At 43.4% G+C, this 27975-nt stretch overlaps 1 protein-coding gene across 1 annotated transcript; it reads right to left on the minus strand.

The window, feature by feature from the left end:
• Positions 1 to 41: 41 nt before the first annotated feature.
• On the minus strand, positions 42 to 27907 carry KCNK17 (potassium two pore domain channel subfamily K member 17). The gene is made up of 5 exons (XM_075445759.1): positions 27692 to 27907; positions 13744 to 13858; positions 5866 to 6032; positions 5123 to 5291; positions 42 to 2260 (listed from the first exon to the last, which is right to left on the minus strand). The coding sequence occupies exons 1-5, from the start codon at positions 27905 to 27907 to the stop codon at positions 1989 to 1991; spliced, it is 939 nt and encodes a 312-aa protein (XP_075301874.1). The 3' UTR covers positions 42 to 1988.
• Between the last annotated feature and the right edge of the window lie 68 nt (positions 27908 to 27975).

Raw genomic sequence — 27975 nt, forward strand, 5'->3', positions numbered from 1 at the left:
TCATTGAGGAGCAGAGCTGCTAGAAATGCTGAGAGCCTGTGACATTTCAAGTTAAAGCTGAAAAAGAAGTTTTGAACCTGAAAAAAGGTGCAAAGGATATGCATAAAAAGGTATCACATTTTATGCTGTGTAATTGTGATTCACTTAGTTTTAAAGAAATTAGGGTCCTATTGCAGGCCAACCCTTTATCAACATTAGTAAAACCTACATTGTGTATCCATCAGTGAAAATAAACAAGACAAAACATAGAAGAAATAGAAAAGTTTGTTAAAGGCTGTTAAGGAAATTACACAATGTCCAAAAATTGAAATGTATTTATTTTGCACCAGTTTCCCAACTATGACTCGATATCTCCACTACTTCCCTTGCTTATCTCTGCTGCCCATTGAAACAGTATTTGAGAGAACATTTATTACTATGGAGGCAGTAAAAGGCCAATGACAAAGGCTGACAAAAGGCTAACAAAGTTTCATCCAGCAGATTCCTTTCCTGCATTTTCTCCTGTAATCAGTTCCACCACTTACCAACACTCCGACTGGCCTGCTCTGGAAATATTATCTTCACAATACGTGCTCCAGAACTTGTGTTCCTGAAGACTGTAAACTTTTCACTCAGTGCATTTTTGTGAAGCCAGCTACGGATATTTCAAAATCCTGAGTCCCATACTCCAAGAGACTGCATTTTCAGTCATCTTCACTGTCCATGTGGAATCTTGGTTCAATGCAGAAGCTGAAGGCTCACCCAAATGCTTCATTATGGTTTATTGCTATGGTCAAGCTTTCAAAATTAACACTCTAGGATGTAAGTAGCACAACAGGAATAAGAAAAGGAGAAGATTAGATAGGGGTGTATAAATGGCAGCAGGAGCTAGACTCTGTTGGGCCTTTATAAATGGCATAATTTATCAAAAGATTCCTGCGAATTTAATAGAATTAAAAAAAAATTTGTTTCATGATTGACACAAAGGTCAAATAAGCTGCTCTGGCATTCCACAGATCAAAAGATAGCTGTGCTTATATAAAAGATGTTAGCTAGAACAGATACATTATTCATTTGTGACATGAGAAGTTCATCAGAATAGCATCTCTTGATCACAGTTGAAGAAACTTCGGTCTGTTTCTAGATTAAAGTAGCCCTTGTTAACATTGTCCATGGCATGCATAACATTGGAACCACTGGCACTTAAAATTGCCTCTACTCCTCCTTTCCAGGCTTCCAAGATGTGTCAAAATAAAAATCTAAATGAACTGTCACGTTTAGCTGATGACTTTTGGTCTACATAATACGTTACAAAGGATGATCCTACATAAGTTCTGGAGTAAGGAATAGCCTAAATACCTAGCTTCTTTTTAATATTAGCAGACCTCTGATGTAGAAATTTCCTTTAAAAAACTGAATGATCTGTTTCTATTTGGCACCTCTACAAGCTCTGCCTCATCGCCATCCAACAATCAGAGAGAAAAAGCTTGTTACCACCTTTGGCGAGCACAAGCATATAGGTGATGGAGCACATTTGCAGCAACTGGCAGGTACCTTTAAATAGCACTTTTCATGAAGTCTTTTAGCAACATGCAATTTGTTTCCTGTATTAAATGGCAATTCCTTTTCTAGTTGTGGTGTTTGCAGAATGCCATATGTAAAATCAGTCTACAAGAACTTTGGTGCAAAGAGAAGGACAACAGCTAGTGTTGCGTACAGGTGTCAGTTTACCTCATATGTTGAGGTGGGGGGCTAGGTAATACCTCTGTAAACCTACTTTTGCCTAAGAATCCCGTTGGTAATTCTTGGTGCTGCTGCAAATGAAACATTTTGTTGTCATTGTTCAATTCAGAATAGAAGTTTTTCAAGCTCAATAAGCAAGCTTCCACCCCATATGAATGTCAGAGCAGCTCCATTCCTGCATTTCTAAGTGGTGCATCTCTGGTGCACTAAAACCTAAAAGACACTAAAGGTATGTTTCTTCCCTAGAGTGCTTCTGCAGGAGCTGTTTAGGTGTGAGATTCATCTGATCCTTTTGTTTTTGTGTCTTTGTCATTGCAGATCTCCACATCGTGAAGTCCTGACACACTATTTTTGTCACCATCCATTAAGTCTTCTGCCATCTCTGTGCTCTTCTTGCTGCATTGACAGAAGTCACTGGAGCTCTCTAGAACGTTGATGCAAAATTTGATAAGCAGTGCTAGCCAGGCCATCCCAAAGAGGATCCACAGAGAGATTATGTTCTTGTACCAGCCTGGATAGGTACGGTCTGGGTTCATCCCTACAAGAGAATCATCCAAAATATTTCTAGATCGGATCAAGAGTGCCTCACAGGAGACATTACACGTAAAGCAAAGGCAGTGGAAATACGACCTAATATTAGTGATTTCTGCATAAAGTATGAGTATGCAATCTACTTAGCATGTGAACAGACGTTACAAGCAAGTATGTTTCATGACATGTCAGCAACAGCCTAGAACTCCCTAGCAATTGTAAAGATTACCCATGAGAAAGAAAATTAAATCCAAAATTACATCTATGTCAAAGTGTAATTATTCACATTTAAGCACACAGTTTCATTTCCCTACTTATCACTCAGTGTCACAATATTATATTAGTATGTCACAGGGGTCCCCTGCAAGCAGAGAGGTAGGTGGGTTTTGGGTACTGTTGTATCTATCTTGTTAAGCCACATACAAGCGAGTGAGTCTCTAAGAGCAGGAGGGAAGGGGCCTGAGCCATCCTAAAACCTCTAAGAACAACCAAACCTTGGAAGACAGCTTGAAATTATGCTACCTCTGTCTGGTTGCTCAGCGAGGTGCTTTGTGATGCTTTTGGAGCAAAGCCATATTTTTGGTTGTGTTTCCACACTGTTCAGTGCAAAGAGGCTGCTAGGTGCTAAGTTAGTGTCTCTGCTGCTTCTCAGGTCTCATTTTTTAGCTTCCTTGCCTTAGGAAGGTTTGTTACTTTACAACTGAGTACCTGCAGCACAGATACTACAGGACACCTGACACTTTTGAGACACAGTGTGAGGACTTAACACGTATGAGGTGGTACGTCTGTGAACCTGGAGGCCACACTCCACACCACATTCCAATGAAAAGTGCACACATGGCTAGGATGAAATGGGTCATCCAAAGGCAGGTGTTCAGCTATTTATCATCTGTAACTGACTGTATGTAGAAATACTGTCCTGTGATTACCTGCATAGACTAGCAGTTCCCAAATGGTGGTTCACGAACTGTTACTGTCTACAAGCTTGTGATAAGTAGTAACTGGCCAGTGGAGCCATATTAAACAGCCAATCCTTCACATCCATTTACCTGGTATTATTATACATAATCCACATCATATGTGTTCTTAATATAATGGGACCACAAGACATTTTGAGGTTGTCACTAAGCCACTGATAATGTTTGGGAGCAACCAACCACTTCTGTGGTACCTACTCTTTGGACTGGCTTTCTACATCAAGGTGAACTTCAATCAGGAAGGGCATTATATTCATCCTTCAAACAAGCACCTTTCACCAATGCTAAATTCAAAGGTTTAAAAATTGTTTGCTTCTAAATAATAAGTGAAAACAAGAGGGAAGAGCTATTTGAGACTTCCAAGGAGAATGCTTTATCCACAAACGCCATCTGATAGATGCAGTCTTGGGGATGAGAAGATCAGAAGCAGTCTAGGACCTGCATGGAACCCTGCCTCCAACAGAAGGGCTTACTGATTGTGTAAATTAACAAATTTCAGTGCCAGTAAGAGAAGCTACTTTAATATTACTAAATAAAACAGTCTAGGGACCACTCTGTGACTTCAAATCCAAGTGCCATAGCCTGGCTTATATTTGCCCCTAAACAGAGCAGCTGTGTCCAAAGTGAACATCGGGCATCGCTCCTGGCATGTGATATCCCTCAGAATTTACCTGGTCCAGAACAGTGCCAGAGACCACACTAGTGGGGTAACAGCATGACAGCCACAAAACAGTGACAGTCACTTGAACCCACGCCTGGCCCTGCTTATTTTTAAGCTGAGACATAAGCCACACACACAGTATTGTAAGGCCAGAATGGTTTGGCCTCTACATACCACCGGTCACTGACGTATTCAGTTATTCCCATACTGAACCTAGCGTATCTATGGCAGTATGCCAGTGACAAAGGTACCACATAGGTGAAGGTATGCCTGGAAGTGGGAGGTATACTAGAGAAGAGCTTCAGAATTAGTTATCAGGAACTGAGAGAAGTAAAGCTGTTGCAGCACAGAGTTCAGCACCATCTATAAAATCAGCATAGCAAGATGCTGAACTGGCTAGCTTTTGTTAAGCTCCATCTGGCTACCCTTACCCAATCTAACTTCATTTCAGCTGATTTAAGTGTGCCTACACAAGCTCTAGTCATGACTTTGATGCATTATAGACAAGTCCTAAGGTAACCACCATTAAGTTGTCTAAGCATCAAGCAAGCACTATGAAGAAAAGAAAATAAAGAATCTGTAATAAGGTGTTTTAGTCTGTCTTGCAGGGATTCAAGGGTGCATGTGTTTCTATAATCAATTTGTTTTTAATGAGAAAGTCTTTATCAAAAAGGTGTGTCCTGTGTTTCAGCAAATGCATTGGGCATTGGTCCAAACCCATTTCCTCTGGCAAAGGCTTTTGGCAACCAAAACTAGGCTGTGCCTGGTGCCTGTCAGTCTACACCTAAGTGACTTAAGCTGCCTTTTAGAAAGCAGTTGTCTGGGGTTTTGACAGAGGAAATAGTCACTGTCTGTTAATGGTGTGCTCCAGTGTGTCAGCAGTGATTAGTTTTAAGCAGATGCTACTCTGCATCACCAAGTGCACCATCAGCAACTGCTGTGATGAAAAACGTAGCACTCTAGGTCTGGTGGTGTACCCATTCGAGGGGCAGATCACCTGAACATTGGAAGATTACTCATTGACTGGGAAATGATTTCTTTGTTCTTCCACAGGTGGCATTGCTATCTCAGAAATCATGTCTTGCCCAACCTGTCAAATGCCTACCACAACACATTTATCATCAGGTCTCTGGATTGCTAGCGGTGAAAACTGCCAAGCTGGGAGCTTTACATGGCACACATTTAGCTTTAATACTTACTAGATGAAAGCAATGAAATGTCAACTACTCACCAATTACATAATCTCCAAACCCTATAGTGCTGAGGGTAATGAAGGAATAGTAGAGACCTTCTTCATAAGACCAGCCTTCTTTGTCAGAGAACAACAAGGGAGGTAGCAGGAGGAACAACAACAAGCCAGTTATCAGCGCACAGGTCTTAATCAGGAGGGAAGCTTTTTTCTAGTAAAACAGTAAAAAAAAAAAGAAGGGATTGTCACAAGAAGTGTGGCAGGGAAAGTCCAGCTCAGTTTCTGTTTGAAGATGATGCTGGACTCCATAAAAAAAACCCACAAAAACATTTGTGACGATCCACTAGAATAAACAGTGTGGCTCTCCCAGTCAACACAAACTGGGCATCCCCTTCATGAGTCCTGAATCCATGCCAGTTTAAAGCCTATTCCACAAATGTTCCCATGTAACTTTTACATGCAGTTCTAACTACGACTGATCATAAATAGACCAGATATTCTAGGACTGCGCAGGGCTCTAACTCTCTGGCACTTCTGTTGCTGTAGGGGAAGCCATCCATCACAGAAGTTCCCTCAATTAATAAACAACGTTATCTGACACCTCATAGGACTGTCATAAACTAAATTTATTTGCTTCCAGTTATTCCTGAGTATTATTGCCTTTTTGGCCAAATAGCTAGGCAGGCTGTCCTTGTTAGTCAGGGGATCCCAAATACCAGACAATGCTCTTTCTGTCTTCTCTTTCCTGAACTTGAGGGTGAGGCGTACCTGTCCATATTGCTTACCTGCCAGTGAAACACCTCCTCTAGGCGACGGGCGCAACGCTGAACTCCCAACAGCATCAGCTGCCCAATTTTGTTCAGGAGTATGAGGTTCAAGGGGATCCCAAAGAGCGCAAACAAGATGCAGAAGATTCGACCAGCCACAGTGCTGGGGCTCAGGTTCCCATAGCCTAGGCAGGGAGGAATGAGGTGTTAAATCTAAAAGTGTTCTCTGCTTGCCCTCCTCCCCTGGAGGGGTGAACCTCCATCTTCTACAAAAGTTAGATGAGAAGGTCACTGCTCCAAAAGGACCTTTTTTATAAATAACCGTAAATTACATCCATTGTTTGTCATATCCTATTGTAGGCTGGAAAATAACATTTCTTTCCCTGCCAATTTTGTTTAGTTCCTTTTCCCTTTACCCGTGAATTTCCTCTCCCCTACCCACTGTCCTGGCTGGGATCTGACGTAAATGCAAACCTTCCGTTTAGTTCAGTTTTTGTAAGCATTGTTGGCATGGGTCTTGCTGGTAAATGATCCTGCATGGCAGTCAGATGGTCTCTGAATCACAACAATAGTGTTTTAATTATAACCACCACCTTTTTCTACCATTGTCCCACAGGACTAATGAACTTAATGTTGCCTCCTTGCTTACGCTCCTCTTTTGCGCCAAAAGTACCAAACACACCTTAAGCTTAAATTGTCAAAATGTTTGCCTAGAGTCAATAAACCTGGAGAAATTCTATTTAACTTGAGTAAGATACTTCAATTTCAGACTTAAAGAAACAAACGTTTGAAATTCTGCCTTTTTCTTCTAGTCATATGAACCGGTGTAACAAAAGGTACTGCCCTGCAAGCACAGCCTTGCTTGTATCCTTAGACCATCACAGCTTCACTATCCCTGCTGCAATATTTGTCTTTATTCACCACATTTTCTTTTAAAAATGTCCTTTGAAATTGCAGAAGTGCACGTCTGCAGTTTGAAGTGCTTTACGCTACAGGAAAGTCAGATTTAACTCTGGTTTCTTTCACAGGATGCTTTTTAAGACAGGGGAAGGTCTAGCACATGACAAGCATTTCAACAGTGACTTTGCCACCCAGAGACCTATGGCCTTGACTACATGTCAAAATCACCTCCGCTCATTAGAGATTTGTGTACATCCATGTAAAAGATTGACATATCCTGGCAAAACTTATCTTTGCACCACAAATAATGCCATCCCCTCCCAGCAACACCCAACTGTTGGCTCAGCGCAAGCCTCCACCACTGATGCCTTGCCACCGCGCTTGCAGGTGGTGTAGCCCCAGGCAAGCCAGCAGGCCCCAGGAGGGAGAGGTCTGAGAGATGGGCTCTGTACCTGAGAAGTGAGAGCACAAACATCTGCAGTTGACTAGATAGAGTACCATTCCTTCACTAACCTCTGTCCCATGCCAGCTGCAGAAAGCCACTGACCAACAACGTAGAAAGGCGTGCAATTAAGAGCTTGGAATATCTACACATTCTGTGCCAAGTTTCGTGCTGACAAAATCTCTTGCTGTGGACAACTCCATAAACAGTTAATGATGCACATGCACTGGCAAACTACCCCCTAGTAAAAGGGTCTGGCAGAAAACTTTCACAGTGTGTATATAGGCTGTCTTTTCATCTCATTCCTACTCCCCCAAATTCAAAACGTTACTCTCTGGAGGATTTTCCCTCCAATAATTTCAGGCTTGAATGATTTGTGAGCCCCTGTGCTTAATGTATGAGGTAACATACAATACACCTTCAAAGCAACGTCCCCAGCAGGCTGTCCCTGGGAGGAGGCAGAGCATCCCCTGGCATGAATGGGATGCCGTTATGTAACTAGAGGTTATTTTGAAATATGGTCAGACAACGGGGCTAAATTAAGACTGTACAGCAGCCTTAATTCCAGTGCTACGTTCTTCACTTACAAACAGCTCTGTGATGTTTATGCACTTTCCTCTCCACCATGTGCAACTGCTGGTTTCTGCTAGCTTTCACCATTTCTAGACTAACAGGTGTGGTACATGAGAGACAGGCAGGCAAGTACATCTCGCAGATGATCCCATCTTAAGGAATTTAAAGGATATGTGCCTACTGTAATCTGTTTCACACTGGCTGTACCACATTTAAGTGGATTGGTTCCAGTTCTTCTCTTTTATGGACTCAGGGTATTTTGTGGGCTGGTCTGGACCCAGGAGAAAGAGCTGGGGGGCGTTTACTGTAAGGCTGGAGTCTGAACATGAGCCACATACATTTATGACCAGCCATTCCCAAGGCTTTTTGTTTTGTTTTCCTTCTTCCCCTTGTATATCAAGTTTAAAAAGACTGTGTAATGGCTTGGGCAGTTCTTTTTACCGTAGCTTTGTGGGTTATACAGTCTCTGGAGAAAAACTATGAAATAAGAGAAGAAAGGTCCATGATCTCAGGGCACTGTGAAGCACAGCGGCCTTCAGGATTTTGGGCACCCCACATAGTGATGACTGGAGGGCATCTAAGGATGAGCTGTACATTACATTTAATTTAGAGCAGCAAATTCAATGATGTAAGAAGGTCCAGTGTGTACAGTAAGCCCAGCACACCAAACATCAGATCTGCTTTGCATATGATTTATCTGGCTCCCTTTTCCCTTGGGCTCAGCAGCTCAAGACAATTTCCTGAAGACTTGGTGAGCAGTTGCTGTAAATATGCCAAAAAGTCATGTCCCATTAGCTTTTTATACAGGATACAAAGTTTGATCAAACAACACAGGATACTTTAGATTATGCAAAATGGCCAGCGATTTACGTCTGGCCGACAACACACCCTTGCCTTTGGACTAGACAAATAGATGCCAACCTAGTTGTACATAAACCTCAGTTGTTACACAACTCAAGCAGGAATAGGTAAATGGGACTCACCCTCTTCAGTAAATGGAATGAGCGTAATTAGTATCTTACCATTCTGGGCTATATATTAGAAGATCTGAACAAAGCTAAAAGACTACAACAAACTACACTGGCAGCTGTGTCACATCTCTCCTGAGCCTGCCACTGGGACGCCACCTGGTACGCGCCTGCACTGAGAGATACTAAAGGATGCTCACGAAAAACTACAGAGAGGTCCAAGTGTAAGTGTTTTCACTGAAGCAGCTGGATTAAATGTCTGCATAGCTTCTCTCACTTTGAAATAAAGTGCAACGTAACTCAATCTTCCTTAAGAAGCAAAATGAGTGGTTTTATTTCTAAATGTTCATATCCACATGCTTTAACTCATGTTGTTCTGTTACACATATTAAGTAAATTCAGTTTTGTTTTCCTGCTTGCCCATTACATTCCTGTATGTAAGGGATTCAGAGGCTCTGTGGGCTTGTTAAGAGGAGGAGTCTGATGTGCGATTAACAGATTATTAGTAAAAGATGTCTTCATTCACAAGACAGTATCCTACTTGCAGTGCTCCTGGTTCAGCTGAGGCAACATCTTCCTACTACCCACAATGGGGGGTTTGTTTGGCTCCCGTTCTCACTGCCTGGATGTAAAAGAGTATTTTAGGGAAAAAGTGCTTAGAATGAAAAAAATGCCTGTCTTTCACAGGCTGAAAAACATCTGCAAATTCACCAAATAATTTCAGCTGTGGAAAAAACAGAATTAGATTTAAAAAAAAAAAGCTGAGGAAGAGTCAATTCTCTAACCAGAAACTTTATCAGTGGTTTGAGCATTCTACACATTTTTTAGGAGATTTGGTTTAATTCTCCTACTTCTCCCCTTTGAACTGAGTTATTTACCAGTTTTAGGCCTATGAAGTTCCAGGCAACAGCAGAATTTGGTTGCGCACTCCTTCACAGCGAGTGAAAAGCCAGAAGAATGCTTGGGATGAGTACTGCAGCCTTCTTTTATTAGTTATATTGGCACTGTATATACACTGGAAGCTGTGTAGCGGGCTTCATCTCAACAGGACGAGATGGCATGCAGACAGGAAAGCAGACCATGCAAGTCAGTGCTCAAGAGTCAGCTCAGAGGATGTTGCTGTGCTAGCCCCATATCCACCAGTGACCTCCCACAGACCATTGTGCCACTTCCCACTTGGCCCAGCCTGTGGAGCAGCTCTGCCAGCTGCCACAGGACAAGAAAAAGATCAACGCACCAAAGACATAGGGCTCTTCAGCAGAGAACAGCTCTAAACGAACATGAGGTCCACAGAGGACTCAAATGTGAAGGTGGCCCTAGGCTGTTATTCTATGTTTTAAAGCAACTTGACGTCTCAAAGTAGTTAACTGGATTTCCCAGTGGATTGTCAGCCAGCAAGAGGTAGCAGCCTGGCCATTTCTCACAGGAGCTCCACCACGTGCTAGGCAATACTACAGAGGGTCAAAGTCTTAGAGAAACTCTTGCTGATCCAAAGCCCTACACTGTCACGTCTTCACAGCCCTGAACTGGCTGTTGTTTTCTCCCCTGGGAGCCCTCTGTGGCAACATACTAAATGTCTGTGACAATGTACTGAATACCACCCCTCACTCAATAGTTGTCCCTTGCTTCTTCACTACCCCCCAAATCCTTCAGACAATTGCTGTTAGGAGCTCTTAAACTGTGTTAACTAGAGAAGGGAAGGACAGGAGAAAGCTCTTCCCCTTCCTATCTTCACTGTGAGATGGTTTACTTGCTTTTACTATTTTGTTTTACACTTAGAAAGGGCCTTTGAAATTCATACAAATGAGTACTGAGCTTTGCCAGAAAATGAGAAGGCAGCACTAGGTAATAGCATCCACCCACCCAAGATGAAGGGAGAAGTTCAGGCCAGAGAGGACAATACTCTTCCTTCTACTCCTAGGCTAGCCCAGACCACCTCAGTCTCATCACAAACCCTTTCCCTAGCACCTTCTCTGGAACTACACCACCCTGTGGTGGTTTGACTTTAGGAACTTTCACTTTGTGCCCCACTCTGAACTTGCTTTGACCTCTTCCCCATTACTCCAAACTAACTAGGAGCAGAGTAAACACAGAAAGGAGAGACTTTGTGTCAGCAAGGGATAAAGATGTGTGAGGGATAAAACCAGCAGCAAATCAGCTTCCCTTTCTTTAATCATGTTTAGTACTATAGCTGTAAAGGAACTCTGAAAATGATTCTTCAAGACACTGAAGAGAGAGGGTTCCTATGGAAATAGCTGCAGGAAATGAGATAACATACATTATCTGGGATGACATGTAAAAGACAGCAATGAAGAAAGCACAGAAGTGTCACACCAGGGAGAAAGAATCAGCAGAAGGCCAGGGCTGCCCATCCCATATGACCAAAAGTAATAAATGCAGTTCCGTTCAAATTATAAGATTGGCCAAGAACTACATCGGCTTTGGGGCACTTCTTTAAACAACAGATTTTGATTCATACGCCTCTGTTCCTTACATCTTTGGGATTAGGGTACCAAGTGTGTCCAGTCTGCAGGTTAGAACTTTGCTGTGCTTTTTAAGCAAAATTTGCATACTGCTTTCAATCACTACTGGAAATAGATGAGGCTCTCAATTAAATGGAAGAAGGGTGTGGCACAGAAGATGCTGCAACAGGAGACATGGGGATTCAAACTGTGTCAGTGGGGAAAGAACCTAACGGCCGCCAGTTGGTGGAAATGGGGAAAGAAACTAACATCCCTTCCTGTATCTCTGTGAGAGAATATTCTGGTGAGGACTTGACAAACACATCAAGTCTTTCGAAAGGGCTTAAAGCACCTAAAGCAGAAAACAGAAGCTGACAGAGTGGAAAGAGCATCTGTTAATGGCTTTGGCAGTGCTGTTTGAGAAGACTGAGGAAGAAATATTTGATGCAAAAGCCAAAGACATTACATTTCATATGAGGCCAGCAAGGCACGAAGAGCATTAGGTGCGGAGAAAGAATATGGAAGAGACAAACAGGACAGAGAAGGACGTGCAGCAGCCTGGGATAAGCTCTTCCCTGCCACATAAGGCATGAAAACACCAACAAAACTTTCTCAAAAATCCTTCTCAACTGTGTTTATCCCACAGCCATTCCTTTACACAAAGCTTCCTACTGTGAACCACTCCTCTGAACTTCAAGTTCTTTGGAAAGGACCTGTTGTTTCTTTACTTGACATCAATTATACTTCTCAGTCATGCACTGATGTCTGGGTCAATGAGGCTGAACCAGCCACTATCTCAAGAACTTGCATAAGAAAAGAGGATGGGTAATAGACTCCAGGTGAGGCTCTGTGAGGCCATCTGTATTTTCCTCTTCTACAACTTACTGTTAGAGTGTTAAGACACTAACCTGCATGGAATTAATAATGTAACTTGAAAAAGCAAAAGTCAAGGGCCCAGTTGTCTGAAGTTCTCCACACAGAGAGAATACTTGTACAGCATTCTCAAAATCATGAACAAGTTCCTAGAGTTACAGCATCAGCTTTAAAATGGTGACATAGAACGCTGTAATATTTGGCTTTTTTATTTGCCCCCTGCTTTCAAGTAGTTTCTCTGCCCCCACCATCAGGGCAAGGAGTTTACTTAAAGGAAAAAAAAGAGTAGCTTGGGCTTTCATAGAGTAACAGCCAGAAATGTTTAGTCTAGATCTCTCAACATCACCAAATCCCCTCATATTGCAACATGACAAATTTGATTCTTCAAATGAATGTGGTTAACTTAAATTGGTTGTGGTAAAACAGAGTCACTCTGACAGCTTAGAAACTAATCAGGATTAACTAGAGAGGCAAGCAATGCAGCTCTGAGCAGGTGCTGCTTTGTACCAAAGGCTGGGAGGAACGGCCCAGGGTCTACGCTAGAAATCCACAGCCTGTGTAGGCTGTCTAATGAGCCTCCACTGCCATCGTCTGGTGCAACCCGTCCCTGGTACGGCAGCACACCAACCGTAGTTCTCAACCAAGACAAAGCATGTGCAAAAGAGCAGGGCAGAAAGGCGTACTGAGTCTCAGAAAGGTTTGGAGATTTCCCCCTCCCACCCCCGTGAAAAAAAAAAACAAAACACCTCTCAGCTCTTGTTTCGGGGCTTGGTGTTCTGAAGTCAGTATATCTTCAATAAGGATCACAAATGAAAAGAATGTTCCACCTGAGTCCACAAAGAAAATTCTCAATCTAAAAGGTACTTGAAATTGAAGAGAGCTGACAGATTCAACACAAATCAGGAAACCTGTGAGAGTTTTTTGATATTCAGCAACCATCTCTCCACATACTCTCCACCCATGTTTGTTATAATACTGGGTGACACAGTAAGAAAAATATGTTAGAGCAAGTTATTAATGGTTTTGGAGACTGGTGGCATACACTGACAATAACTAATAGCATCTACCTTAAGTAACACTGTACCTAAATATGTTTTACTGTTTCCATTCTCTTCCCCACCCCCTTATTTCCATCATTCCTTCATGGCTTTGCATTACTCTGCTGCTGAAACTTGACTCAGTTGAATTGTTTCATTTATCCAGCTATACGACTTTCACCTATACAAGCATGTCCTCATCTAATATACGTAGTAATAAAAAAGAACAAATACAGCCTTCATTACAGCCAGTATTAAGAGTTTCTCAAAATCCTTCCCTCTCCTTGTAACAGGAAAAGCTTGTTTCAATGCACAATCCACCCCAGACCTCTCAGAGAGCACTAGGTCTGGGAAAGTACAGGCAGTGCGGCACCATGAAGTGGTACTAGTTCAGGCCCCAAAAGCCACTTAGTAGGAATATGTACCGAGCTGATTATCCTTGTATCTAATTAGCTAGAGATCATTACTGCACTGGCACTGACAAAGCATTTCTAGGCCCAGCTTCCTGGGTGCTCACCTGTTGCATGATATAGACAAGTTATATGAAGCCCCATATGTTTGGAGCAGCGTCTGATCATACAAGATCTCATTCCTGCCCCTTTCCCACCTACAATGCAGCCCTGCGACCAGGGAACTCTTACCAATGGTTGTTATTGCAGAGATGGAGAAGAAGAACGACCCACGGAAGTCCCACCTGCCCAGACTAGTGGTGTTTCCTTGGAGCGTTATGCCACTCTTGTAGGCTTGGATGATACCCTGCAAACAGACAATAATGTGAGACCCACAGACTGCCTCATGGCAAGTTCATGTGACTGGCATTTCCAGTGCTGCCTGGTAAAGTCACAAACTACAACTACTTCCGACTCTGTTGTTTCCCCTTTAATAGAGGATATCCTGTGCCTTGGAGACCAAAGAGCTGAGAGGTCAGAAAAGCCAAAAGCCAGCATATTGGTTCTAAGGAAAGGGCACCTACAGAGCAAATTAAAGCTGCACACACACGGTAGATCATACAGGTAAATGTGGAAGAGACTGGAGGGCAAGAACGACCAAGAGAAAGCCTAGCCAGACAGTCAAGACTACCTTATGACATATTCATTAGGAAAAGAAAGTGTTTCCAGATGGGATGTTCTGATGGCAGAAGTCCCAGAGTAGCGAATATACATGCACATGTAAATGATACAGATCTCTTGTCTATACTGGGGAGGAATGTATGTGGTATGATGTAGGAGGTGCAGACTACACAGGACGGCAAGTCTACCTGTACTGGGCAATGTGTCCCCACATCAGAACTATAAGTATGAATAGATTTGATTAGCACGATGCCCTGTTGTGTTCAATCCACCTGAGAAAGTCTCAAGTCACTACGCTGAACTGCGCAGTTATGTCAAAATAAAATATCAGATGTCTTAACAGTGCCCACATCTGACTATAACTTCTCATGCCAGTAAAGTTAATGACATTGAACTGAGTTGTGTCCAAAACAACATTAATCACAGCACGTACACTAAACATTTCAGAGCCACTGACCAGGAATCCTCGAGAGATGATTATCCTTGAATGCAAAGTGTAGCCAAGAATACATAAAATTCATCACCTCTGAGAAAGACATGCAGATACCAAATAATGTTATCTCTATCCTAACAATAAGGCTGCTGATACAGCTTTCACCATTGACCATGAAAGGAATCACTCTCAGGTTAGATTTGCATCAGTAGTGGGTTTTACAAAGAAGTTGTAGCTTGTGTATCTATCAGTCAAGCACACCAACATTTCAATACTGCAAAGCAAGGAAGCTTTGTCCCATTTTACTGATGTAACATGCTGCAAGTGATTTATATACTAACATACAGGGCTGTGAATTAAAAACTGTTTCCACAGACCCAAGCAGCAGCTTGGCTACAAGGACATTATCTCTTTTCTCCACAGCTACTAGTTCTCACACTAAGAGCAAGGAGCAGCTCAGATCAATGTATTTTTCCAGGTAAGAAACACTGTTTTATAGTTGCATTCTCAGAAAAATCTTCATTTACTCATAACTCCAGGTGATTTATACTGTTCAGGGTCACATTACAATCTATTGAAGTCTGACAACACGCTCTTCTCTGCACAAGACAGCAAAGAGCCCTAAAAAGGGCTAAGGATCAGATGCTCTATTACATTACAGTTCCTTCTGTGAACTGTTGCCATAGTTGGAGCGGGAAAACTCACAGTAAGAATTATTATGCAGCATAAGTGACATGGAAGAATCAAGCCTCTCCTCTGTTCCCCCCCCCTCCAAAAAAAAAAAAAAAAGACATAGGAAAAATTGTATCAACAAGCCTCTGGTGTTATTTGTTTCAAATAGTTTGTGTGTAATTTCCCGCCCCCCACCCCCTTCTTCCAAGGCTGATGTCTGCACCAAGTTTTGTCAGGTTGTATGGGATGCAGGCTCTGACCTTTCTCTGTTCTCCTTGATCTCTGACAATACTTGGCCTCAGGTTTAAGCAGTGTAAACAGTTCTGCAGACAATGGCCTAGTCGGGAATCACAGTCCCCATGAACATCAAATAACTCCCAGACTAAACCATATGGCAAGGGAGATACTTCAAATTTATACACATGATCTGTAGTTTTTTTTCCTTCCAGAAACTAGTGATTAAATTTGAAAATAAAAAGCTTGATATTCTCTCAAACTTTCCTTATGTAGCCTATGATCTCTGCAGTTGTAAGCATCATAGAATGGTTTGGGTTGGAAGGGACATTATAGATTGTCTAGTTCCAACCGCCCTGCCATGGGCAGGGACACTTTCCACTAGACCAGGTTGCTCAAAGCCCCATCCAACCTGGCCTTGAACACTGCCAGGGAAGGGGCATCCACAATTTGTCTGGGCAACCTGTTCCAGTGCCTCACCATCCTCATAGTAAAGAACTTCTTTCTTATACCTAGTTGGAACCTACACTTTTTCAGCTTGAAGCCATTACCCCTTGTCCTGTCACTACATGCCCTTGTAAAAAGTCCCACTCCGGCTTTATTGTAGGCCCCTTCAGGTACTGGAAGGCTGCAATAAGGTCTCCCTGGAGCCTTCTCTCCTCCAGGCTGAACAACCCCAACTCTGTTAGCCTTTCCTCATAGGAGAGGTGCTCCAGCCATCTGATCATCTTTGTGGACCTGTTGGAGCAGGTCCAGAGAAGGGCCATGTCTTTCCTGTGCTGAGGGCTCCAGAGCTGGACACAGGACTCCAGGTGGCATCTCACCAGAACAGAGTACAGGGGCAGAATCGCCTTCCTCGACCTGCTGGCCACACTTTTTTTGTTGCAGCCCAGGACACGGTTGGCTGCCTGCGCTGTGAATGCACACTGCTGGGTCATGTTGAGCTTGTCAACCAGCACCCCCGAGTCCTTCTCCTCAGGGCTGCTCTGAACTCATTCTCCGCCCAGCCTGTATATGTGCTTGGGATTGCCCCAACCCATGTGCAGGACCTTGCACTTGGCCTTGTTGTACTTCACAAGGTTCTCACAGGCCCACCTCTGAAGCCTATCCAGGTCCCTCCAGATGGCATCCCTTCCCTCCAGCATGTTGACTGCACCACACAGCTTGGTGTCGTCGGCAAACTTGCTGAGGGTGCGCTCAATCCCACTGTCCATGTCATGGACAAAGATGTTAAACAGCACCAGTCCCAGTGCCAACCCCTGAGAAACGCCACTTGTCACTGATCTCTATTTGGATATTGAGTCACTGACCACAACTCTGAGTGTGACCATCCAGCCAATTCCTTATCCACTGAGTGGTCCATCCATCAAATCCATGTCTCTCCAATTTGGAGACAAGGATGTCATGTGGAATAGTGTCAAAAGCTTTGCACAAGTCCAGGTAGACGACATCAGTTGCTCTTCTCTTATCCACCAATGCAGTAACCCTATCGTAGTCGGCCACCAAGTTTGTCAGACACAATTTGCCCTTAATGAAGCCATGTTGGCTGTCACCAGTCACCTCCTTATTTTCCTTGTGCCTTAGCACAGTTTCCAGGAGGATCTGCTCCATGACATTGCCGGGCACAGAGCTGAGACTGACTGGCATGTAGTTAGACTTGAACACCTGTATACCTGCTGGAACAGCAACAGTCCAGCTCTCAGAAAAATTTATCATCAGCTTGATCAGACCGACTCAAAAAGCCTACACAAGCAGCATGTTCGTTGTCCGTTTCCCCATGATAGAAGCTCAGCAGTCAACATTACAAATGACATCCCATTTTTAAAGCCAAAAACACTTAAGAACCAGAGAGGATTGTAAGAAACCGTGGCTGAATCAGCTGAAAGAAATGGAAAGAAGGGGAAATAAGCAGCCTGCACATGACATCATGTGAGAAGCAAGCAGCAGTAACCACATCATTAAATATTTAATTTCACATCATTGCACCTCTTCTGTTCTGCATGGTTTAGGACCAAGAGACTGAGCGGTTGTGAGCACCCATGCTAGTTTTGCAGCGATTTATAACAGTGCAGCATCCCAGACTCATTGTCTTAAGCTTCCCTGATGTGATGCTACTGCCAGGATGTACAGCTTTTGTTCTTAAGGGTCTGCAGATAGGCTAAAGTATTCCATTAAACAGCATGATGATCCTGCACTCATCTCAATAGGAGGGAAAGTACCATGTAACTATTCCTCACTGGCAAAGAGCAAGCACTGAGCTTGCAGCTTGCCAGCTGTTTTCTGTTTCTGGGATTGAGCCACTTATCATGCTTGTGGTAGGTCTTCAAGAGTCTCCAGCAGTAAGCCTCTGGCTAAGCATTTCCTTGTTAGATCTTGTTATCAAACATCCAGATAACATCATTAACCGTTATGCCCACTGCACCTGTCACAGTCCAATACAGCACCACCGAGTACTCACGCAAATCAAAGCCACTTGAATAGACAGACATTCACAGGAGCAGTGTCAAGTTCATTACTCTTAAGAAGAAAGAGCTACTCATGCCTTCCTTAAAGGAGATGATTCCTAAAGGGTGGAGTTAAGGATACAGGCTTCTGGTTTGGAGTCCTTTTATTCTTAAGTAAAAATGTTTTTATAAAAAGTCTAGAATCAATCTTTGACAGATAGCAACAATGATGACAGTAACTTAAAGATTGATTCTTCCCAGAACAGTAGAACTAATGGAGCTTGCCTTCCTACAGATGCGTGCATAGAGGTGGAGTCATGTAAGAGAAATCCATAGGTAGCCATTAACACAAGGAAGCTATTTCTGGCACATGAAGTCATTGGACTGCAAATTCCTGAAGGCTTAGAGAGCATTCAGGAAGGTATCAGTGTATACCTTGTCCTAATTTAAGACATTCCTCTAGACTCATGCTTTTGCCTAGTGCTCTTTCATAAAAAGATTACAAGTGGTTTATAATTTGTCAGAACACAGGAAAACCCCAGCTAATAAACACTCGAACAGAACAGCTGAATTCTCCCTGTTTTTTCCATTGAATAGGCACAAATATTTATCTGTTGATGATTTTCAAAAAAACCCTGAAGCATATTTTGGCCTGTGGGTTCAAGCTTTACTAAAGAGGAACAGAATCACACACCTTGGGTCACATCTGTTTGGTTCACTTAGCCTGCCTTTCTGAGAACCAAAGACACTTTTCTGGTTTGCTCTACACCAATTTTGAGGTGAAATCCTAGAGGTTTGCCTTTTTCTCTTAATGAGGATAGCAATTTTTACAGTGTCTGCTCCAAAACCTGATGCATTAAAAGGCACCTAGTAGAAGCAGCATCTCAAACCCAGTGTTCAAAAGCAGATATCTGCCTGATCCAAGACCTCAGTCAATACCAACAACTGCTCAAACACAAAGAACCTTGAAGTTGTGGAGCTTGGGCTTGATATTTTGGGAACTTGAAAGGTCATGTGTGCAACTCAAGAATAGGAAGGAAACATGTGGGTGGTTAAAATCACAAGAAAGAAACAGAACTCAGTTCCGCTTTGGTTTCTACTGACAGACAAGTTACACAATGTAAAAAAGTAATTTCATTCTCTGCACTTATTTCACCCACCTCTAAAATGATAATTATTTAGAGTTCACAACAACTACTACATCTTCAGCTGATAATGCTTATATCATTTGAAACTGCAGACAAAAGTTTCTATGGAAAGTATTGTAACTTGTATAGGATATTTCAGATTTTAGGCCTCAGGAGTCAATGAAAATCTATTTGCAGGGTGCCACATTTTCTCATCAAGTAGGCTGTTCTGTTTCTTGATAGCACTATGCAAAGCCTACTTGCATGGTCAAACAGTCATAGCTAGTGATTAAAAAAAAAAAAATCGCATGACTTCCATTCAAAGCAGTCTGTTTAAATGTAGATGTCTGTTCTGTTACCTTTGTGATAAAACATGCCTCAGAATACCCAGATTTGGCCTCCAGCTCCATTTTGCTCAACCATAAACTCCAAAGTTTCCGTTAGGAACACCATAAACTAAAGCTTGCACATGCACACTCTGTGTTAGACCATTATAGCCCAGTACAAACCAAAGCCTAGTTTTGTATGTTCTTCTGCAGGGAATTCCCCCTTTAATTCGAGCTTACTGGTAACTCCATGAGGAAGCTGTGGATTTCTGATGACTCCCTTATCCAATGTATCTCTGACTTATCAAACTCTTTTAAGGGCAGCAATACCCCTTCTTTCTTTCTCTTCTACTATCAATTAGCATAATTATTACTGGCTCTTCCTGCAGGAAAACATTGTCCCAGTCTCCTTGTTGGAATTAAAAAAAAAACCAAAACCAAAAAACCTCATTGCTTCAGCCTGCCTGACTGCCTTTTAGCCCTTTACAGCTCTGGGGCTGTACTTCCACAAATGACTGATGACGAGTGCCTCATCTATCCTAGAGAAGTCTCACCAATCTACACAGCTTTGTGCCAACAAACCCAATGTAGTTGCAGTCATACTAGCAAAAATTAAATCACCCAACTGAATTACACTGAAGAGAGCACTTTTTGTTCACATTGTCTAGTATAAAGAGAAACAGAAACCCACAAAAAAACAAAAAGTGAGATTGCTGGTTCCACCAGGACACTCTAAGTATCCAGAAGCTTAATGCAGACTCAGCCTACAGAGTTCGGCTCCCTCTTCACGTTGAAAAGTTACATCTTATTCCTCCCTGCAAAATGTAGGCTTACTCTTTTCTATTCGCTGTTGCTCCATCCTTCAGCTGTACGCACAAGTCTCTCATTTACCACGTGTGATGTGTTCTCTGTTCTGGGCAACTCACAGCTCTCTCAGCTTACATACTTCCTCTCTTCTGAAACCCTTTCACCACGCGTGGGCCCCTCCACCACTGACTTAGGGCTGCAGCACAGCTTCTCATCACGAAGCACTGCAAAAGGTGACTATTTACTCTGACATCCTTAATGCCAGCTAAAAATTTAATCTTTCACCTCTGCGCTGAGTCACAACTGCACGTCACTAGGGTACAGCTTTCAACAGAGCGATTTAAGATCAGCTATAAGGAATGAATGCATGTGTATAAGTAAACCAAGACACTACTTGCCTTGCAATCTCTACGAATCTTCAGAACATTGTGATTCTCTTTCCCAAAAAAACGCAGACCAACCCTAATCTATCTCCAACACGACCAGCCCACCCCCCCAGCAAGATAAAGCTAAAAGAGGAATTCAAGCCCTGGAAAACTATGACCCTACCAACGATCTCCATAAGAATTCCTGACTCTCAAGATAAAAATTTCTTATTTCTGAGGGGTGAGGGGGGAAAGAGACAAATCACTTTTTCTGGAGGAAGGTATCAAGGAAGGAGTCAAACAAGTGACCCTTTTGCAAACCACAGCTCCAGTCGCTGCTATTGCCCTGTGCTTCTGAACTATGGCATTTTGGCCAGAGTTCATGGTAATCTCATGATACCTTTGCAATATTTCCTAATAGTGTTTGAAAGCAGTTCTCAAGGCAGGCAAAGAAGAGTGTGAATGGACTTGGGCCAGAAGCTTCCCTTCCAAGTTTAGTTGACGTTTACGTGTTCATATACAAAAAAACAACTCTTCCAGGGAGTACGTGCCCTCCTGAAAATTGTTTGCCTCATTTCAGACACTTCCTCTCCTCACCTTTGCGATCTATCAATAAGGAAAAGGAGGTGTTCCCAAGGCACCAAACTACCATTTAGACTAACGAGAAAACACAAACTCACATAAACTTTGTGCCCTGGAAATTCTGTGCAATGTTGGTATATAAATATTCATTTATATCTCACAGAATACTAGCTGCAAATCAGAAGGAAACAGTTGACACTAACCTTGGTCTCAGATTGTGAGGACAAAGGTCAATTAACTTCAAAATAATTAAAAAATAGATTATGAAACACACCTTTTCCAGTCATGAGCTCTCATCCCCTGTCTTTGCCTGGAGTGGAAACTTACCTGAATTCTGACCAAAAGAAGAGCAAGCACAAGGTACATTATGAATTCAATGGAATCCAGCTGTTTTTTCAACTTCATGTCACTTGAATAACCTGAGACCTGATCAAATAACTGTGGCCCCCTCCCCCAGTGTTTGTTAGTATGATTGGTAGCAGTTCCTCTAAACTAAATGAACCCTACCGGCAAAAGCGCTTCTATTTTGCAGCTGGGTCTGCACTACGGTTTATAGAATTCATCTAGACTTAACTCTTCAACAGAAAAGGAGCAAGAGACATAGCAAAGCACAGTAATGCGGCAACCAATGCTACTCTAAACCACTAGTATTTTTCTGAAAATTAAGCTTTTATATCAAGGAAGAATCTGTGGCATGATTGATGGGACAAAGCATTGCTGAATTCCAATTGCTTCACAAACCCCAATGATACAAGTAATTTCAGAGCTGGGCTGCAACAGAAATAAATAGGTCCTGTTAAAAGGAACTGCCTAAATCATCGACAGAACAGAGCACAGCAGGTTGCATTGCATCATCCTTGTAAAACTGAGAAGTTCTCTCTCTAGTAGTTATTTTTCTTTTAGTTGCATTTAAAAAAGATAGAGTATCATGAATGAGTACCTGAAGAGTAACCCACATCTTCAAGCAACTGACAAGTATTACTGTTTCTCTCTTTAGAGGAGCCCTCCTCCTTTAGGTAGCTGCCACTAGTAGTCTTTCAAACCTGCCTGGCTGGGTGGGTTATTGAGACAGTCATCAGTGAATTCCAGCTTGCTACACTTTCTTACTTGTTACTTCCCAAGAAGCTTGACCAGCTGTAACTGAGAATTTGATAAGATCAAAGCACATCTCTCTTTAGGCAGAGGCACGTAAATATAACCAGGTCCTGCGCTTCCCCCTCAACCTTCTCTTTTTAAGCACAGCTACTATATGCTACATCATTGACCAGAAGACCTAGGAGTGAGTCACAGAATCACAGGGGTTGGAAGGGACCTCTGTGGGTCATCTAGTCCAACCCCCCTGCCGAAGCAGGGTCACCTACAGTAGGCTGCACAGGATCTTGTCCACGCGGGTCTTGAATATCTCCAGAGAAGGAGACTCCACAACCTCCCTGGGCAGCCTGTGCCAGTGCTCTGTCACCCTCAGAGGGAAGAAGTTCTTCCTCATGTTCAGACGGAACTTCCTCTGCTTCAGTTTGTGCCCATTGCCACTTGTCCTGTCACTGGGCACCACTGAAAAGAGCTTGGCCCCATCCTCCTGACACCCACCCTTCAGATATTTGTAGGCATTTATAAGGTCCCCTCGCAGCCTTCTCTTCTTCAGGCTGAACAAGCCCAGTTCCCTCAACCTCTCCTGGTAGGGGAGATGCTCCAGTCCCCTCATCATCCTTGTAGCCCTCCGCTGGACTCTCTCCAGTAGCTCTTCATCTTTCTTGAACTGGGGAGCCCAGAACTCGACACAGTACTCCAGATGAGGCCTCACCAGGGCAGTGTAGAGGGGAAGGAGAACCTCCCTTGTCCTGCTGGCCACGCTCCTCCTGATGCACCCCAGGATCCCATTGGCTTTCTTGGCAGCCAGGGCACACTGCTGGCTCATGGTTAACCTGTCGTCCACCAGGACACCCAGGTCCCTCTCCGCAGAACTGCTCTCCAGCAGGTCCACCCCAAGCCTGTACTGGTGCATGAGGTTGTTCCTCCCCAGGTGCAGGACCCTGCACTTGCCCTTGTTGAACCTCATCAGGTTCCTCTCTGCCCAGCTTTCCAGCCTATCCAGGTCACGCTGAATGGCAGCACAGCCTTCCGGTGTATCTACCACACCTCCCAGTTTGGTGTCTACAGCAAGCTTGCTGAGGGTACAACTAGAGTCAACTAACCAAAAACAACAGTTCATAAGTAGGTCTTCTTCTTGCCTTCCAAAAAGGCCAGCAATACAGTACTAGCCCACTACCTTACAGAATACTTTCTATTTAACAACTTCTGTCAAAGGTATACTATAATAGGATATTATAAGCACAGAATGCACACTCTTGTTAATATACCCACAGTTCTTTTTAATTAATAGGTCTGAAGAAGAATGAACTGGCTATAACAAACAAATTAGTAGTATATCTTGATAAGAAGGACATCGGGAAGAACAATTACAGGGGATCAACCCTATTTCATCTATGAAATAGGGATAAGCCAATGGATATTTGACTAAAGTGGGTTCTATACAGATGTCACTGCTCCACAATACCAAGAGGCAATGCTGTTCCTTAAAGTCCCTTATCACAAACAGGTGATCTCTTATTCTCAACCCTTAATAATTACTCACTGCTGCATCATCTGTGGACAAGATGATTTTAGTAATCTGTCCTTGCAGGGTTGTATTTCCTGACAGCTGGTACAAGTCTCTCCTGGGTCAATGTCGGTGCAAGTCAAGGCATTGATGAGAATCTTTCAGTCACTTGGGACCTCGTTGCTCTTGTAAGCAGTAACTAAAACTCTCTGTGTCACTCCAGCTGTTGACTCTGGAGATAACAATGTCTAGATCCGCCTGCAGGTTCTTTGTGTATAGCCTGCCCTTCAGCATTAGATCCTTTTCATTATACCTTAAATCTTGCTAGACAAAAAAAAAAAAAAAAAAAAAAAATTATTTCACTTAGCTCAACTTTTGTTTTCTCCTTACCAGGTTATGTAAGTAACTGGGTTTAAATAGCATTATGCATCTACAATAATAGAAAGTGGATAAAACAATATAATAAATACAGAAAGCAGTTGTATTAGGGAAATACATGTGTAACAGCAAAAAATTTTATAGCAAAAAAGGAAGGGTAGCATGAAAAGGATGTCATGGTAACAGCCTAACACAGAAAGTGCACTGTCCCAAGCCTGGCCATACAAACAAGCACCTGACTAAAGAGACACCAAGAAATACAGCAGCTATAGCTACACCAGTGCCTGAAACCACTGAAATGATGCAGAAAAAGGAGCGAGTTTGGGGAACAACTCAGCTGGAGCAGGGCTATGTAAACACTCACCCTACGCAGTAAAACCCAGAGCCTTACGCACTGAAGTGTGTCCCACTGAGGAGTGTGGCTAGGTGTCCTCTGCTCCCGAAAGGTCAGAGAGGGTCTCAGCTCTAAGAGATATGCCAATATGGAAAGTGCCCTCTGTGCACGCAGCCCCACTCCCTGGACACTTCTCAAATCTGGAACCAACTTCATTTTTGCCTGGACTGAGACTCCTTGGTACTTTTCTCCCCAGCCGAGTCCAGCCACCATTCCTCACCGTACTGAGGCTATATTACCTGAAACCTGCCTTATCATTGCCTCTGTTTCCATCTTCTGTGAGTCTCATCACTGAGACCTTTCTTTGATGTGACCTCACAGCAAGTAATTCTGGCATGGAAGACCACCAGCATATTTACAATAAAAAGCCAGATATTGCCCTCTTTGTATGTTACCTAATGGGTCTTGAGGATGTGTTTGCTCTCAGTTTTATTTCTGGTGAGCAAGTGTTCACGTCACAGACTCTATACAATGTCAGAAAAATAGCCTACAGTTAGATGGGTCAATAAAACCAAACTTATGTCTTTCTTGAGTAGATGTTATTGGATGCACAGCAGAGGGACACGTGGCCAGAGTCCCTCTGTTGTCCCCTGTGCTGTCATTGTTCTAAGCATAAGTAACGAAAGCTAAGAAAAATGCAAGTCAATCTTCCCCATATACATACACACATACATATATGTATAAACACATGCATGCATTTTTTTGTTTGCTTGTACATAAAGCATTCGCATATGCTGCCCTCAACTACTTAGAAAATATGGAACTGTTCAGCATTCCGCAGGGGAAGAGCCACCCAGTCCTCCAGGCCAAAAAAAACAGAGGTGGGAAGCAGGGACCCACCACTACTGATGTCACACACTTTCTAACACTTTCTCCTCTGCTGTTTGGTTTTTGTTGATCGTCTGCGATTTCCATCTCCTTCTGTCTTTCATTAAGCAGCTAATCACTTCTTCCCTGGCAAGGATCTGGGCCACAGAAATCACTGTAAGAGGATTCACTTGCCTAACTACCACAGCATGGTCTATTGGCCTTTGCCTTTCCTCCTGCCCATCTTCATGCCGTGCTCTCCTGCTAACGCCCCAAAGCAGGAGGTCTCTATTGCTCTCCATCTGTGCAAGGGCTGGAAGAGTGGATTTCCATTCTCGGTTGGTAACTAGGAACTAAGCAATAAACAAGTTGTAAAATGATGTTTGTACATTGCTTAGCAAACTGGGATTTTATTCCATATTGGCCCCTATACGCTTAAAATAAATAGAGTTTAGAATTATCTAGGATGAAGGAGCTTTAAGAAAACAATGAGGAGCTACCAGTAATGTCAAAGCAATTAAAATTCGCACACTGCTTTATGTTTTCACAAACACTCTTTATATGTCTTTCTTAATTAGCAAATAATCAGTTGTGTATCTAGAATACAAGTTTGTTATTTGAAGAGGGCCAGCGATGACACTGTCTGATAAACTACGTGCAATTTACTGCTATAACAACTTACTGTAGAGAAGAACATCTCATTTTTTGATCACCTTTCAAGCATCCAAGCAATTGCCACACAGGAAATTAGAAAAGAGTGTAGGAAAGAAGCAATCCCCTGGATTATCTGTTTAAGATTAACGTCTCACTGTGAAAGTTATTAAAAATAACACACAAAGCCATTCAAACTCAGGACTATGGTTTCTCAAAGCATGAAGGCACACACAGACACTCTATAAAATAAAACAAAACTTCTTTGCAACTTCCTCGTCTAAGGCTTGCTGAGGTTGCAACTAAGTACTCGCACAGCGTACTATAACAGGGTCTGGTCTGAAGGGATTTGGGTGGCTGTCCTGTTCCCTTGACTACTAGACAGTATTAAGAATTAGTAGAGGTCACCCTACAATAAAACAAACCATGAGAACAATATTGGAGAGACCTTTCTACCTACTCAGTTGTGATCATCTTCTCTCCACTATATGACCTCCTTACCGCCATTCATCAAACAAAACCCCTCCAACGCCATGGCAAGAGCCATGCCCAGCCATCACTGTTCAACAGACCAGTGCTGAATGAAGCTGCCTTTATGAAGTGCCAGACTGGTTTTCTCTGGTGTATTTCTCACTTCTCTCTGACCATTTATATTCCACAGCTAGCACAGCACTCAATATAAATTATAAGAGTAGATACCATGGTAGCTTTCCAGGGCCAGATATACCATATCTTCACTGTACTACTGACTATCCCAGAGAATTTACTACCTAGAAAGTCAAGGGATGAGAGCCTGGCGTAGGTTATCAGCACAGTTTTGTCTGCCAGAGCCATGCTGAAACTCCTGAGAAGATTATCTGTTTGATGGGTTTCTGTGTTTTTCTCCCTGCTGGAAAAAAATGGGAAACACTTATCCAAGTCCCTTTTAGGTCCTTTGAGATCTAATGACCAGTAACCACAGTTTCAGCCACCATCAAACACTGCTTTCACAAGAAAACAAGTTAGTCTTTTTGACAACATCTATTTGAGGCAGATGGACCAAAGCAAGCAGTACACACTCAGCTATAGGCACCTACTGAACTAGAATGGTTTGGGTAAATATTCAAGTCACTTCAATATTGTAGGTTTTTCTTTTTCAAACAAAAATTGAGAAAGGAAAGAACCTGTTTATCTCACTTTGCTCATATCTGTATCATAAAAGGCCTCCACCTGAACTTTAACGCGACAGCCTTTGGTCCTGCTTCGCATTTTGCAGCCATCCTGCAGACACCACCAGACACATTTTCAAGGACATCCTCATTGAGTTACCAGGGCTTTTCCATTTCCCTTCAAATAACGAGTAGAAGGCTGAAGAAGTCTGACACTAGTACAAAACCCAGGTAAACTTACCACGACTCCTAGTCTTTCCACTAGCGAGATGTCACTCATTACAACTGGTTCTTTGCAAGTTCAACAGCAAAACAGACCCACCTTCAATGAGACCCAGGTAATGATCGCACCATGGGAAACTCTGTCTCTGGCGGGACGCGTGGCTTAAAAACTCGCGGAGAAGGAAAGAAACCCTCCAGCAGCAGACAGAAACCAGGGCCCGGAGCAGCGGGGGGCGAGCTCCGGACATCCCCCCCCACCGGCCCGGCCCGGCCCGGTCTGGTCCGGTCCGGTCCGGGGGCAGCGCTGCCCCGGCAGCTCCCAGCCGGGCTCACCTCGATGAGCCGCTGCAGGGCGGGCCCCCGCAGGCAGGTGTGGTTGGCGAGCAGCCCCCAGTGCTGCTGGAGGAGGTGCCGGGCCGCCCGCACCTCGGCCGGCCGCTCCAGCGCCTGCAGCACGCCGGCGCCCAGCCCCACGTAGCCCAGGTAGGCCGCCAGCAGCGCCGGCACCCCCCAGCGCCGCGGCCACCGCCGCCGCCCCGCCGCCACCATCGGCCTCGCTGCGCCGTCCCCCCCCCTCTCCCCCGCCGCTGAAGAAGCCGCCGGGGCGGGGGCGGGAG

Source organism: Opisthocomus hoazin, chromosome 2 (assembly GCF_030867145.1).
Source record: "Opisthocomus hoazin isolate bOpiHoa1 chromosome 2, bOpiHoa1.hap1, whole genome shotgun sequence".
Classification (NCBI taxonomy): Eukaryota; Metazoa; Chordata; class Aves; order Opisthocomiformes; family Opisthocomidae; genus Opisthocomus; species Opisthocomus hoazin.